At 46.1% G+C, this 16466-nt stretch overlaps 1 protein-coding gene across 1 annotated transcript; it reads left to right on the forward strand.

Moving 5' to 3' along the window:
- The first annotated feature begins 118 nt into the window (after nucleotides 1-118).
- On the forward strand, nucleotides 119-6872 carry LOC149530251 (putative DNA-directed RNA polymerase). Its single transcript, XM_089808180.1, has 2 exons — nucleotides 119-369; nucleotides 3463-6872. The coding sequence occupies exons 1-2, from the start codon at nucleotides 119-121 to the stop codon at nucleotides 4667-4669; spliced, it is 1458 nt and encodes a 485-aa protein (XP_089664306.1). The 3' UTR covers nucleotides 4670-6872.
- The last annotated feature ends 9594 nt before the right edge of the window (nucleotides 6873-16466 follow it).

Consider the following 16466-nt stretch of genomic DNA (forward strand, 5'->3'; position numbering starts at 1 on the left):
CCTCGTTCTTTCGGTGAGCTACACTCTGCACCATCAATGCCCTCTCTCCAAAGCTAACGTTTATCTAAATTGAGTCAATCCCCAGCAAGCAGACGTGGGTAAGGCATCGGTCGTGTGCATGCAGAGAGCAGGCCTTCCCGGCCCGGGCGGATGGTCCCTGGCCTATCCGATTCCTTTCCTGATCCGATCGGAACCTAGCGTGTTGGTTCTGCAGGGTCCCCTACTATTTTATGGGCCACGAGCACTTATCATCCGTCATGCACGAAGCTTACGCATGGCTTTAGATGGTCGCCTGAGGCGTTCGTCGATTAGATGCCACGGAAGAGGCGGGCTTCGGTACGCCAGAATAGGTGTGTTACCGTGTTCCAGGTAACGCAGGGATATAGACATCCCCAGTCCTGCGTGAAAATCTGGATCCCTAATGGGGGTTGCTTTATCGAGCCAGGCGAGCGGGGTGGGTGGAGGTAAGGGCGTTCGTCGAATTTATTGCTCATCCCATATACCATATTCTGTGTCGGTTTGGATCAGCCATTCATTCAGTCTCTAGTTTCCCTTACCCTGGCAAATAGTAGGGGTAGGGGTCACACCGCCCCTACAATTCTATGGGGCTTCAGATCCGGGTCACTCTAGGTGATCCGCAAGCTCCCCCCCTTACCCCCCCTATGAGTTGTTGCCCCCACCCTGCCGGGCATCCCTGCAGGCCTAGGGCCGGGGGGTAAGGGCCCTACTATGGAACAAGGGTGAGCAAAGCCCCTGGCAAATAGTAGGGCCAGGGTTCCTTGAATCGAGAAATCCTCGACCATTAAGTGCTATGCCTTGATCATCAGCATGCACGCTCTACGTTCTAAACCCAACTCCTGTACCCGGCGCCTATCCATATCCATATCTAACAACCAAAAAGTTGGCTCAAGAATTCATTCTTCGCTCTATATATAGTTGATAGCCCTGATCCATTGTTGGTAGACTAAGGACGAACACTCATGGCCACCAGGGCGACCGATAGCATTTACGCCATTGCGGGCTTAAACATCTATATGCTTGGATCTATATAGAGGAGATAGCTGGGGCAGCTAGATCTATATGACGGGGGGACATCAGTAAGTCATGCCATGCCCCCCTTAACGTTCAGATATGGCTGACAGCAGATAGGTATAAAGGGCAATTCATAGGGGGCCCCTATCTCTATATAGTAGCTTAGCTATTTAGTCGGATCTTAACATTCAGCCCCTGTCCAGAGTTCAACATTTAGACAACAATAATAGAGGGAGAGGCCCTGGCCCTGGGGCACGCACCCTTAAATCATTCACTGGTTAGCGTAGAAAGGAAGGCTGCAGGTTTGTGCGGCGTTGCCTGGGTGGAGTGACTGGTTAGGGAAACTATAGAGGTAGGGCTACTATATGCCCTGCAGGGTGGGGGTGGGCATGTTACATATAGAATCTTTCTCTATCTTGCTGGTCGTAGGGGACCGATGACTCGATTGATGGTTCACTGTCGGGCTCATAGTCCCTGACCTTTCTTCGTAACGGGTTCGTTCGATGAACCATGCCTTCATCGTCTCCTCCTTCTCCCAAATCCCAATCCATTCGTTCGCCTCTGTTCCCACGACCCACCCATCAGTGACCCACCAACAGAATGAATGGACCGATAAGAGGAACAGGGCCTCCCACCTCATAAAGCTCGCTACTTCAGTCAATAATATAAAAGGGGGCCTGCCGGGTCATGCTCTTCATTCATGGTCATCCCTACAGCACTATCCTTCCCTTGCCTACTAATGAGTTCTCTGTCCCTTGGGGTCATGCCTCTCCGGCCAAATGATCAAGTGGATTGGATCTCCTCCCCGCCTCTACATTAGTAGTCGAGTCTGGCAAGTCTCGATTCGATCGAACCCCCTCCCACTACACCTACCCTCCCCCCTATAAATTGACTTTCCTTCCTTCTTCTAGTGGATATATTGCCACATAAAATACACCCTACCCCATAATCCCCTACCCACAACCCACGGTCAAAAAATGCCCACCTTTTTCTCTAAAAAATACCCCACATTTGAAAAAATGAACAAAAAAAAGATCACTTTTTTTAACAGACCCCTTTCCTTGGTTGGGTTTAGGCTTTTTTCATGTCACGGTACCTGAATATCAACTATTCAGAGGGTACTGTCGGCTTCCTCAAGCCTTATCAGCGCTGCGATCGGCGCTGCAAATTGAGGGCACTGTCGGCATCATAAAAAAAAAAAGACACCTTTTTTTTTTCTATACTTTAGGGAAAAAATGACAATACCACAACAAGAGAACCATCTCTGCCCTTTTAGGAGTGTATCAACGCTGCTAATTGAGGGCACTGTCGGCATACTCTTTAGGCTCGTTCTAGTAAAGGTATTTTTTTTTTCGCTATTTTTTTTGTTGTTTTTTTTCTTAAATTGCCAATACGTAGCCTAACATAACCCTACCTTCCACCTCTGGCCTACCTTACCCGACCTTCTACCTCTTCCACTACCTTCCACCTCTTCCATTATCATATAAGCAGGTAACCATTATTATCCATAATAAGCTGGTAACCATTATTTTACATAATAAGCTGGTAACCATAATAAGCTAGTAACCATAATTTACAATAAGCTGGTAACCATAATATTTCCATAATAAGTGGGTAACCATAATATTTTCATAATAAGCAGGTAACCATAATAAGCTGGTAACCATAATAAGCTGGTAACCATTATAAGTAGGTATCCATATTAATGAAGACACCGACTATAAAGTATATATAACATACTAATATTTTAATAATCTTGATAAATTAAAATCTCATCGGGTACCCCAAACTCTTGATTTTATTACCATCAATGGCCGATAGACTGAATAGTAGGTCCCATAAAATTAAAATCATATTTCATGTTTATATTAACCGGACTCGACCTATGTTCAGTGAATTCTGCATTAAAATCACCCCCTTCCAGGACCCATTCTTCAGGGTTAAATCCATTTTGCACTACCCTTGTATTTAGTCCCTGTTCTGCCCTGCTAGTATGAGCCACCTGTTGGCTGGGTCGAGGGGACCCCCTCCCAGGACCCATTCTTCAGGGTTAAATCTAGTTCTGCCCCCAACAAGAGTGTATACTCCTTGGTGTAGTGGTTCTTGATTATGTCAAACCATTCTGCACAACCCTTGTCTGTAGGCTTCCAATCTAAAGCCAGTACTCCACCGTAGGACCCCCATAAACACACACAATTTGCCCATGAAATACTTCGTAAAATTGACGATTTTGGTGGTAACCTCGAAGGTATATGCCTAGAACTGCTCAACGCAGCAGGCCTACGTCGTAACTAGTAGTATGTTGCTATATCGTAGTAGGAGTAGTATGTTGTTGTATCGTAGTAGGAGCATGTCGTTGTATGGTGTAGGTAGATTCTTCTCAACTTATGAGAGTAACGATATTGATTCATTTTGGAATTATTTTTACAGTAAAATAGAGGAGTCTAGTTATAAGAAGGTTTCTAATGTCACCTTGTATCACAACAAAGTTATCAAATTGTTGGTTAGCTCCAAATCAATGGAAGGTTGTAGCCAGGATAAGTTGTTTTCTCTCCAGAGAGATATAGAAGATCTTACTTTCTTCTTTGATGAGAAGAGCATCTTTAGAACTTATCCGAGCTTGATCAAACTCTTAATTCATAAAGATATGATTACTGCTAAGAACTTTCTCAAGCAAAAAAGGTACTTGTTAGACACTGATTTAGCATGTATACAAGTTTTTGGCAAATATACACTGGAAGCTATAATTATTCATGTACTGGGATTAGTTTTCAGTAGTGCGCAGTCATTAGCCGTCGTTAGGCTTTCCACTTTGATCCATCAGATTGATTCAGCTGTACGAGTCCATGCCATTAAAATGGGTATGAAGATGGGTACGAAGAAAGCGGAGGATACATCTTTAACCCCTGAGAAAAGATGCAAGATGACTAGGAGTCAATATGCTATTGGGGTCGGCTTGGTTAAGTTGTTGGTTGAAAGACAATTGATCACTCTTGAAACAACAGAAGCATGCTATATGCAACATGTGCCAGTATCTAAGTTGAGGGGTTATATACTAAATTGTTACGCCTTCTGCAATTTTGACTTGAGTATCCTTCCTATCAAGCTTAATCTTCCAATGGTTTGCAAGCCTGTACCCTGGAATATTAAGGGTGAAAATGAACCTTCCACATTAGCTGATATAGAAGGGGGGTACTTAAGCGGACTAACGGGAGACATCTCTAATAGATTTCGCTTATTAACTTCTCGTAACTATAGCAACTTTTTCATCAAGTTGAATTCTCCGAGGCCTATGCTCGAAGTTATGAATACAATTCAGTCTCAAGCCTTCGAGATAAACGATAAGGTGTTGTCGTTCATTATGATTAATCGGAACACCTTAGAAGATGCAGGTATTCTGATGAATAGAAGTCTAGCACGGGTGAATCTACAAGAGGCATCTAGCCTATTGAGGTTCTGCTACTTCAGTGACGATGCCGTGAAGAAGGAGTGTAGCTGTAACCATCTGTTGGGGGAATTATATAGGCGGGTGCAGCAAGCTAGATATGAGGATTTCGTATTAACTCTGGCGAATGCATATGCAGGCTATAAATTCTATTTGCCTACCTTCATGGACTTCCGTGGTAGAATCTACTGAGCTGGTGTGCTGCATTTTCACGAGCGGGATTTGGCCCGGAGTTTGATCATATTTGCCTCTGACGCTCGAGCACCCGAACCGCTCCATTGTGATGAGATGTTTCTCAAAAATCAATTAGCTAATGCAGCTGCCTTTAAATATCAGAATTTCTCCTCGTTCGAGGATGCTTATAGCTGGTATAGAGAACACCATCAACAACTGATTGAATCGGACAACAGTTTAATTCACTTAGCACTTAAAGCTAGTGATCCGTTTCAATTCATGGCCAAGGTTAAATCCAACGAAAGAGCTGATGATATTAGTGGTATGAGTAGTATTCCAGTGAATCAAGATGCATCCACGAGTGCCTATCAGATCATGAGTTATCTATTTCTTAACGCTGAAATGGGTATGCGAACTAATCTTCTTTCGTCTCCTGAAAAGAAAATCCAAGACTTGTATCTGTGTTTGAAAGATGAGCTTAAGGAGTTCTTGCATTCAAGGTTGGATAGTAATATGTACTCTATCATAGAGTCTTGATTAACGAGGAAAATAGTCAAACTACTCTTTATGCCTTTGATTTATGGTAAGACCATTATAACCATGGCTGAGGATATTCGTGAGGCTTACGGCCAATTGCTAGGGCGTAAGGATCACTATCACATCGCCAAACTTTGTTATGAATTCTGGATCAATAAATATCCAGACATCGTGAATTTAATGAAGCTTTTTAACCTAATCGGGTGGCTTTGTTCGGCCTTGGATCAACCTGTGATTTATAGCATTCTGTTTTTCACCACTGTCTAGGATTATATGCAGAGCGAGAAAGCATATATATGGGTGTATGATAGGGTGTGTAAGAAGAGACATCAGGTCACTATTCGAGTGCCTACCTCGGTGAGGGATAAGTGCAAGACTCAAGTATCTACTTGCGTCAACTTCATCCATCAGAAGGATGCCTATATAGCCATGAAGGTGGTAGAGCAATTGAATTTAATGAAAGTGCCGGTATACACAGTACATGATAATTTTATAACAACCCCTGTTTTCACAGCAAGGGTTCCATAAATATATACAAAAGTGTTTATGGACATGGGTCATCCACTTCAAATAGTAAATGAATTTATTTATTCGAATCTGAAGCCTTCTCGGTTGTCTGACAATCCTATTCTAGATAGTCCCATTTCTGGTGACTCTCTTATAATAGATTTAAGCTCTTTGCAGCCTAAGGATTTGAGTATAAAAGGTATGTTAAAATGGTGTTCTAGGATAGAAGATATAGAGAGTTGTTACGAGAGATATGTTAATACAGTGTGCGATGATGCGGATGGTGGGATGCATCATGCTGATGAGAAGTAGAATGAATTTAATGAATAGCTTAAGAGCTGGGAGTCTCTCGGGCATAACTATAGCGTGCATTATTAATAATGATGATGAAAAAGATGGAACAACAAAAATATTCGATGCCCGTGTTCGAAGCTTATTTGAACCATTTGAACCGGTTGAAGCAAAGTGAAAAATGCTTGGATCCATTTGTAGGGTTGAGAATGGCTAGAGCTGACTTTAAACCACCATATATCCAATGCGCGGATGTAGAAATGATACTATTGGTAGTCCTGTAGCTGTTAATGAAGCATGTATACTCTACTGAGTTTGAGTCTGGTCAGTTTACCATAGGTTATGTCATGAAGATCCCGTCTGGAGAAGTTACCTATACAGTAGGTAAAGCTGTTTCTTTAAACGGTAACCTTGTTGATGTCTGCGCTCAGATCTTTAAACTCTTAATTAAAAAAGCAAAAGATTACGATAAGGCACTGCTATTAGGTGTATTCATTCGAGGGTATTTGAAAGGTATGCAGGACACCAAAAAGGTACCTCTTAGCGCCGATGAAATGAATGCCATAATTCTGCAATTAATGAATTCTGACATAGAGAATGCCAACATAGATGGTAGTGGTGAACCATAGGAAGTTCAGGCTATGGGTAAGAGGTTCCATTATCCCAATCATATACCGGCACTCAAACCCACTACTAAGGATAGGAGGCCTTTCATTGTAGCGGATATGGAGACTGTTCTAGTCAATAATGTCCATGTGCCCTACGCAGCGAGGTTCATAGCGCTTAGGCCTGGTGATGATATAGGGGTCTACTCGGACTCATCCTTTGAAACATATTTCAATGAAGATGACCTCTTTCATATACTTGAATTTGAAGACAGAAGTGACCGAATGTTGTTTGACTTTCTAGAGCATTTAGCCGTACATGCTGATCGAGCTAATATTCGAACGGTCTATTTCCATAATTTTTCACGATTCGATGGTATTCTATTAATGAAGTATTATGCTTATCGTGCAGATAAGGGATACACCTTCAGACCTCTTATGAGGAACCACAAGCTTTATGAGTTAGCTATGTACCGGGGTAAGAAACAGGTGTTCCGTCTAAGAGATTCCTTAACTCTGCTCCCTAGTAGTCTGGCTAAATTGGCTAAAACTCTATGTCCGCAATTAGGTTCTAAAGCCTCCATCCCGCATGACGAAGTGCGGGTGTCGAATCTGATGGATCTTAGAGAGCAACTGCTGGAATATATGATACATGATATTCGTTTGTTAGGTGGTGTTATGCTTAAGGCATAAGAGATTTATTGGACCAAGTACAAGGTTGATATCGAGAATTGCTTGACGTTGTCATCGCTAGCTATGACCATTTATCGTTCTAACTATTACGATGAAATTAGTTGGCCTATCCATATCCCAAGCAGGAATGAAGATACATTCATTCGACGTGGGTATTATGGAGGCCATGCTGATACGTATAAGCCATATGGTGAAAACTTGTATTACTACGATGTCAACTCGTTATACCCATACATCATGAAATCTTGCTCTATGCCAGGGGGTGTACCTGTATGGCATGCTAATTTGGAAGGACAAGAATTGTCCAATTTGTATGGATTTATTGAGGCCTATGTAGTGTGTCCTAGTACCATGACTAGACCTTTCTTACCGTATAGGGATCATAATGACACTTTACTGTTCCCAACTAGTAAATTCGTAGGTGTGTATTTCAGCGAAGAATTAATATATGCATGCAACTTGGGTTACAAGATCTTCCCAATGAGGGGCTACTTGTTTGAGAAGAAGCCTAGTCCCTTCGAGGGCTTTGTCACATCCCTCTACGCGAGTAGGTAAGATGCTAAGCTATCCGATGATGAAGCTATGGCTTATGGCTATAAGATCCTCATGAACTCGCTCTACGGTAGATTCGGTATCAACCCAAAAAGTACCATTATAGAGGTATGCAATAGGAATAGATATGACTATTTGACACAAAGGGACAATTTGATCTTTGGGGACAAGCTGAGTGAATAGTACTATATTGTAAGTTACGTTGGCAATCTGATAAATGCTGAGGACAAAGACTGGAATCCTCCAAAGATCTTGGCTGTTCAATTGGCAGCAGCCATTACAGCTCACTCCCGTATTCATATGTACAAATACATCTCAAGACCCGACTGTTACTATACAGATACCGATTCAGCCATTCTAGGCAATCCTCTCCCAGAAGATGAAATCTCTCCCACCGAATTGGGTAAGCTAAAGCTGGAGCACTTTGTCAAGAGAGGTATCTTTTTAGCACCCAAAACCTATACCATAGTAACCGAAGAGGCTGGAGATATTATCAAGCATAAAGGGCCCGCAAAAGACATGGTAAATGTTGACTGGTTCAGAATCCTACTTCAGAATCGATTGGCACACCCTTAACATTGCCAAAAAGGCCTACCAAGTCACCCTAGGTATCAAACTAGGCAGCAAAAGAGACCCTGTGTACAATAGTAACAATGTATGGGTAGATACACTACCCAAAGAAGTCACTGACTTCGGTGGCCAAGAAAGTCATACTCTAAAATTCGAATTGATGATCCTTAGGAAGCAGCTAGAAAAGAAAGATAAAGAATACACTCAGATGCTTGAAAAGAAAGATCAAGCATATGCTTGTCTGGAGTCAGAAGTTTCTAAACTGCGTGAAAAGATTCAATCGCGGTCTGCTAAGCTACCTACTCTACACAAGCATCCTACAGCAGTGAAGCACCCTCTTACTAAACCCCCGACGGGGTCAGAGCAACCCACTCTGTACAAGCAGCCTACGCCGAAGGGTAAGGGTAAAGGTAAGGAGCCGAAGGGAAAAGGTAATAAGCCAAAGGGTAAGGGTAAAGGTAAGGAGCCGAAGGGAAAAGGTAATAAGCCGAAGGGTAAGAAGCCACCATAGGAAATTACACTATAATGGATGGAGGGTATTCAACATGGTGCAGAGCTAACAAGGCCTTCCCTCACTGCCTTCCTTGGTACAATAAAAGGGCCCCTAGCCAAGCCTCCATAGGTTCCCCCCTATCAATAATAGGCCCTATGTTTGGGGGCACGTCTGTAGTAGGGGCCATCATCCATCACGCTAAGCTACTATAGCCATAGAATAGTAGGGGCAAAACTTGACTATGGAACTCCGGGCAACGGCTGATCCCCAACCCAACCCCCCCTACGGCTTCTAAGGCTAGCAAGCTGATGCCATGGCAGCCCCGGCTGGTAGTCAGTATCTCGAATTGTGGGATCCTAAGGGCTCAATTCTAGACATAACACCCCTACCCTACTATCTATAGGCACGCCCCTGCAGGCCTATTCCCCTACTCTTATAAAGGGCGAGCCCCTGTTCATATGTAGGTCCCCTGGGGCCCTTTATAAGAGTAGGGGGGCCTATCCCCCTAAACACCCACTTAGAATAGTAGGGGCATGTTGTTCTCCATTCACGCCGATGTATTGCTCGTTCACTGGTCCGTCCGTGTCCACCAGTCAATATGGGAAGGGTGGTCCGATTCTCGTCGATCGGATCTATGGGATTGACCAGCTACCCTATCCATCCATCTCTATGAAAGAGGTGAGCCTGCGCGCTCCTTCTAGGCTCCAAGTAACCCTCCTCTAGGCTCCGCTGGACAGTCATCGACGTTCCCCCCTCTGACCGTCCCTGCGATGGTTCCCTGGGATCGAATATTCCCACCTAGGTTTACGTCGCCAATTGACGATGTATTGTCAGGATTCCCCCCTACGACACATATTCCGTCGTACAGGCAGCTGTATCGAACATGCAGATGTTCCATCTCGCCCCACCTAACTAATGAGAAAGAGACCTTTCTCGCAGCGCGACTCGGTTCTACGTCCGAAGTGCTTGTCCAAGGGCCAACTGGAATCACCTTTGTCATTGTATACCTTGACTAAGGAACGACCTATAATTTATAAGGGACTGGCGCCCTACTCTAAACTAGACTAAACTAAACGCCAACTATCCCCTCTTGCCTCCCCTCCACCCCCGTTTGGGGGGGAGATGGATATTCCCTACAAGTTTCCCTACTATCCCCCATGTGAATGCACATGCAGGCTGGCCCCTACTATTCTATGGCATGAGGACAAAAGGGTCTTCTGGAACAATTATTAGGGGAGGGGACTTTTAGGCCCTGGCGAATAGTAGGGGCCTCTACAGGTTCATGCAGACGTACCACCCCCCTAAAATTTTGTTGTAGGGTAGTGGTGGGTGGTGCCGGGATCTCGGTAAAAAATAAGGAACGAATGCCCTCTGGCCCTACAGGCGGGAGGGTATAATTCCCAACCACAATTCCCCCCACTCATTTCACTTCGTGATGATGCAGCAGGGCCCGCCCGAGATTTCTCGAACTCGAGGGTGTTCATGTGGCCCTCTATTCTATTGTTCGGGCTCGCCAAGAGACTCGACCACAACAATAGTCTAGGGGCGGTTACGAGGATGGAATCCGCAGCAGGAGAGGCTCGCCAAGAGACTCTGCCGAAGCACTGTGGCAGGCAACTACCTGAGAATAGTAGGGGCCCTGCAAGGAAGCCCCGTGTGCAGGTTGGAACTATAGTTTCCCTCCCACCCCGTGTGTGGGCGGCCCTACTATTCTATTATTCTCGCCCGGCCCCGGGCTAAGGGAGTCGATAGATTAATTGTGGGGGGTTCCCTACCCTACCCTACCCTACCCTACCCTACCCTACTATTTTAAGGGCAGGGCCCCCAAACAGATTATTGTGACGGGTAAGGGTAAGGGTAAGGGCTCCCCCCACCCACCCACCAACAACTATTCCCTATGAACTGCCCCCTACTATTCTAAGGTTAAGCCGGGGCCTTAGCCTTAGCCTTAGCCTTAGCCTTAGAATTATAGGGTAGGGTAGGGTAGGGCATGAAGGATTCCCCGGCTGGGGCATGTGTGGGCCCCCTGCTGGGAGAACACCGCCCCCCCTCTATATAATTGAGGTATATTACTATTCTTTGGGGGGCTTGGGGGGCATAGCATTAACCGGTATATAGCAGTAAAGTGTTTTAACAATAGAATAGAGGGCCACCCTACAGAATAATTAGAAGCAGGGTGGGCCCCTACTATTCTATCGGAACAACTACCTTAGAATAGTAGGGGCCCTATGCATGCACACTGCCATTATTTATGGCAGCAGGGTGACCCCAGCCCCCTAAGGGCCAAGGCGGGTGGGAGGAGATAATTGCCACCTGCTGGGCCCCTACGGGCCGACCCCTACTATTCTAAGGCTAGCTATAGTGTCGGTGCCCTACTCTTCTAACAAGGATTCGTGATTCCCAACTAAACTGATTATGGGCGAATTAATTGAATAGTGTCACCAGGCTCGACCTCCAATCGAGAAGCAGTTGGCCTTGTTTCAGTCCGAATTAGTCCCCGCCCTGCAGGGACATCGGCTTCTACCAACAGTGAACTCCCGAGGATCGCATCCCGTGCATATTCTGCATTATAGCCTGCAACTGATTCAGCTTCCACTTCTGGGAGATCAAGAGGAGCTCGATTAGTTTCTGCTGGACGAGGGATGGAGGACATAACCAATATGGGGAACAAGGGAATACCAAACCATATCTGCCTTTGCGCCGTGATGATCTCACTCGAATTACGAGAACCTACATGTATTAGTACGGTAATAATGATCAAACCAATAGATACTTCGTGAGAGACCATTTGAGCTGTAGATCGTGATGCCCCCGAGAAAGCATATTTCGAATACGGGGGAGTTCCAGTTCCCAACAATCAACGATGCAGGCAGAGGTGCCCTCTATGGACCATACGAGCACGTCCTCCATCACCCCCACCGCACTTACGGCTCTCTACCCCAACCAAGGCCGCCCCTCCTCCTAGTTATCCCCTGGGCTTCGACCGACTGCCCATAGAATAGTAGGGAATCCCCCACCAACTAGAATTCCCTATGAACACCCGGCACCCTATTAATAGTAGGGAAGGTCAGTCCCTTTTAGATAGTAGGGCTATAGGATCTGCTGCTCTAGGTACCTATGCTACCTTTGCTTCTGCCCCTTCTGCTCTAGTCTCCTACCCTCAAAGGTGCCCTACCCTGAGCTTTGCCCAATATTCATCTAGGGGGCGCCGCCCTACTATAACTAGTGCCGGGGTGTTCTGGCATGAGTTTTCATTAGAGACCTTTTCGTTCGCCCCCCGGTCAGACTTTCGATCATGAAGGTATGGATCTGGCCGAAGGTATGTGTTTGGAACTACTACTGGGTATGTTACTTTCGTTTCTACTGGTGGTGCGTGCTTAAACTGATAGATCAACTTATTTGGATATGCTTCCCCTTCAAATGGTAGGGATGCTTAAACTGGTACTGCCTCTCTAGCTACTACTGCACCTTCCCCTTCCCTTTCAATAGTAGGGGGTAGGGTAGGGGCCCTATCAATAGTAGGCCGATGGATCTGGAACTGGAACTAAGACTAGCTTAGATGCTGGCACTTTCTCTGCTACTGATGCAGGTGGTTTTGATCTGTATCTGGATCTGGGTATGGATATGTAAGGGAAAGATCTGGGTCTCGATCTAGAACACATGGGTCTGCCTCTCGATCTGTCTCTGTGCCCGAATCCGCTGCTGGCTATGGTACTGGGTAAATTGATGAACCAACTGCATAATCTACCACAGAACCAACTGACTCACCTTTTGCTTCATGCGACTAGATCCCTAACCCTACCGGCACGCCCTACTATTGATAGGCAGGAACTATAATTTAGTTGAGTCGCTCATATGGTTGGTGCCCTCCCCTACTATTTTATGGGCTATGGGGCGACCCCCCTACTTTTTTATGGGCGGCACTAAGTTGCCCCGGCACAATAGTAGGGGGGTCGGGGCCCCTCTTAACCCTACCTTTGCATGCTGAGTCAATCATTATGCATGTAGAGTTGCGCCCTTTCAATAGTAGGGGGTAGGGCCCTTTCGCAACTAGAGTCTAGTCCGAAAGAGGGTGGGAGGGGGGAGCAGATTTCTTTCGAACAGTAGTGGGGAATTGGAATGAGTTTTTGCCACGACGATCTATACGGAATGGCAGTTTTGTCGATGCTTTCTTGTTGAAGATGAGGAGCAATAGAGAGAGTTGCAGGAAGATTTGGTCACGTAGACCTCCCATTCCGCTAGAATTGGTTGATCGCTCCGTACAAATTTATAACTGAAAAACTCCTGTTCGTTGCAAGATCACTGAAGGAAAGATTGGCCATAAATCTGGAGAGTTTTCCTTTGCACGAAAATGAAGAAAACTTTCAAGAACTGAGGGGAGAGGGAAGGGAGGGAAAGGGCACTGCTAGACCTAGCTAGAAGATGGGCCGAAGAGTCAATCCGATTTCCGTGAGACTTCAGCTGAATCGTGGTTTGGATTCAAGTCAGTTTAGTGATTATGATTGTAACCATGGGGAACTGGTGTATCGAGATGTAAATCTTATAGTGTACTTCAGTTTGATACGTCTACCTACGAGGAGGAGGAGGAGGAGAAAAACCTTTGGCTTTCGTCTCAGTAGGTGCATTCTTCATCATTCTCCCAAAAGGACATTCATTCATCTCTTTCCTCCCCATCGGGAAAAAATACGACGGAGACGACGCGACAGATTGAGACCCAGAAAGCAGCGGTGGTGGGCCATGGGGAAAGGTTGGTCGATCGGGCGGCTTGATTGCAAGGACTCAACGCGCTCAACCTTTAGGTCGAGGGCCCCCACGAACTATATCCACCCACCCACCCACCCCTATAATTCCCCCCCACCCGGGTATAAATTGGGGTGGGCCCCACTATTCTATGGTGGAGGAGAGCAGACGAGGGTAAGGGTGCTCTCGACTGCTAGAGAGAGGGAAACCCTCGGCCGTTACTCGGCCAAGTACCCCCCCTTGGGGGGTGGATAGGGGCCCTAAAGGCTGCCCCCACCCTAGAGGCGGTCGAGAGCCCCCCCCTTTCTATAGTGGGGGGGTGGATAGGGGCCCCGCTACTATGGATAGGGTGGGAGAGGGGCATAAATGCCCTAAAGGCCCTAACCGGGCTCGATGACCAGAGCAAAGTGATCTGGAGACGCCGATCACCATCGAGCCAATACTTTTTGGGAGGTTCCCACAAATGCTACCTCCGGGTCAGCGGTTGGCTGGCCCACAAGCCAATGAGTGTTTCGAGCCCTATAGATAGTAGGGCCAATGCCCATAGAATTTTGAGGCCCTCCGAACAACGCCCTACTATCTATAGGGCCAAGTGCTTAAACTTCCTCCTCCCGCGCATTCATAGTCATAGTAGATGACATAGTGGACATGCAAACTTGGTTAGTGGGGCGACAAGTAGAATACTTCTACAGACCATCCCTACTATGCGTCCCTCCTCTAATTACTTGGTCATGCAATACTCCTTTCATATGGAGAACCGCATATGGATATGGGGTATCAATCATTTCGTGGCACCAGATTCCAGCTTGGAGAAGAGAATACATTTTTTCATAGAAAGATTGACCACCAAGACTCACTCTGCTATTGAGCCCTACCACGCCCGATCAGGCCACTATTTAGACTTTTTAAGGTCCTTGCTCTTTCCTCTCCTCGGTGCTCTTTTCTTCCTAATGGAGAACGAGATGAGGGGTGGGTGAGGACCTTCATTCGATCTCTAGAAATACTGACCAACTCTCTCATCCATCTCAAAATCGCGGGGAATAATGGGATCCTCCCTTCCCTTATAAATAGTAGGGGTAGGGGTATGCATGTAGGGGCCTGATTATGTTCACAACATGTCGATCCTTCCTATTCTCCCCGAACAGATATGTATGGTATGAGAGAATAGGATGGTACAATGAATGTTTCTCGGGAATTGGTGGACCAAGGAATCAACAGGCACCTAGACCAGCTGATTGAGAAATAAGGGGCCCTACTCTATACTATAATGTAATGGGGCCCGGCCCTTGGCGGTAGGGACGAGTCTACTCCCAACCTTGAGTCAAGATAGCGGTGAACCCTGTTTCCCCTGAGCTTCGCGAAGAACATCTATGCTTTTGAACCAAGGCCCCATCTCCTGCAACTGCACCACCCCGGTTTCCACATCTTCCTTTCCGCGGGGAGCTACCTGGAGCGAGCAGAAGAAAAATCACTCGAAGTTGAGCAGCGAGGTGGTGCAGGGGGAAGAGTAATATGATCCAGCAGACTTTCCAACTTTATTTGCTGCGGCCTCTGCATCCGCCTCCCCCTTTTTTGAATGAAGATTGTATCTTATACATAATATGATTGGAGCGAGCTACTATTCTAAAGGCAGTGCGCCCCTACTATCTATAGTTGGGCATGTTACGTATAGAATCTGCCTGCCTAAATAAACCCCCCACTAGCCACTAGGGGCACCCCCTGCACCACTATACTCTAATTCCAACCCTGCAAGGGAATAATATAAAAGAGGGCGTTCATATAACTATATTAGCAACCGGGGCAACTGATCGATCCGCCTAAATTAGTTGATTAGGCTAACCTTGTGGGTTGGATGGAAGGAAGGATCGAGAACTGGCCGGGATAAGGCCAGGGATGGATCGAGCACCGAAGAAAGGAAGCTGGACTTCAACCTGGACCTAACTACGGACTGAGGGCTAACTCAAGAAAGAATACAAGGGCGGGCCCTATTGATTCTATATTGCAGGAGCCCTACAATTCTATGGGCTCTCCTCGATCTATCTGCTGCTCCCCCTACTATTCTAAGGGGCGGCCTAACTAACTATAGGTTCGCCATAGAATAATAGGGTGCCATAGAATAGTAGGGCAAGCCCATTTAGAATAGTATTCGCCATGCCATAGAATAATAGGGCTAGCCCATTTAGAATAGTAGGGGGAGGGAGGCAGGCCCTACTATTCTAATGGGCCAGCAAGGTGGGATGGGGATTTGGATCATAACGGCTCCCCTACTATTTATAAGGCAAGGCAGTCATCGCCCCTAAAAATTCTATGGCAACTAGTTATTGGCTGGCCTAACTTTCTCATTGGATGTATTGCCTCTGGTTACCGGATAGAAGTGAACCCTTAATAATAGTAGGGCAGAACTCGATTATACTAGATAGACCGGGGCTATAGCATTTGTTGAGCTTCCCCTATCATTTTATGGGCCCCGAGGAATTCTCTATATGGGGCAACGAACTGCTCTAATCTCTGGAAGGCCCTACTATTCTATGGGGCTTAACTAATCAAAAACGAGGTAGGTTCCAAGGTTCCAACTGACTGAGAATGAGGTTCGGTGTATTTAAATAACGAGGTTTCAAAAAATGCCCATAGCCTTCCCATACCCATAAAATAGTAGGGGGGGGGGGGGTAGGGGCCATAGAATTCTAGGGGCTCATCGAGAAAGGTGTGGGATGGAGAGGCTGGTGTTCCTTGCTCCCGTTACCAGGGGCCATCCCCCGGATGAGTAGACCCCAACTATTCTAAGGCAAACTCTGAAGACAGACAATACTAGCCTCGCTCCCATCCA

This window comes from Cupressus sempervirens, chromosome 11 (assembly GCF_028749045.1).
Source record: "Cupressus sempervirens isolate cs-2001-9-10 chromosome 11, ASM2874904v1, whole genome shotgun sequence".
NCBI lineage: Eukaryota > Viridiplantae > Streptophyta > Pinopsida > Cupressales > Cupressaceae > Cupressus > Cupressus sempervirens.

Excerpts from the sequence above, each read along its gene's own strand:
- LOC149530251 (XM_089808180.1), top strand. The coding sequence starts at position 119 with ATGCAGAGAGCAGGCCTTCCCGGCCCGGGCGGATGGTCCCTGGCCTAT. Across the intron at positions 370-3,462 it reads GGTGTGTTACCGTGTTCCAG|TAAAATAGAGGAGTCTAGTT; the intron begins GTAACGCAGGGA and ends TTATTTTTACAG.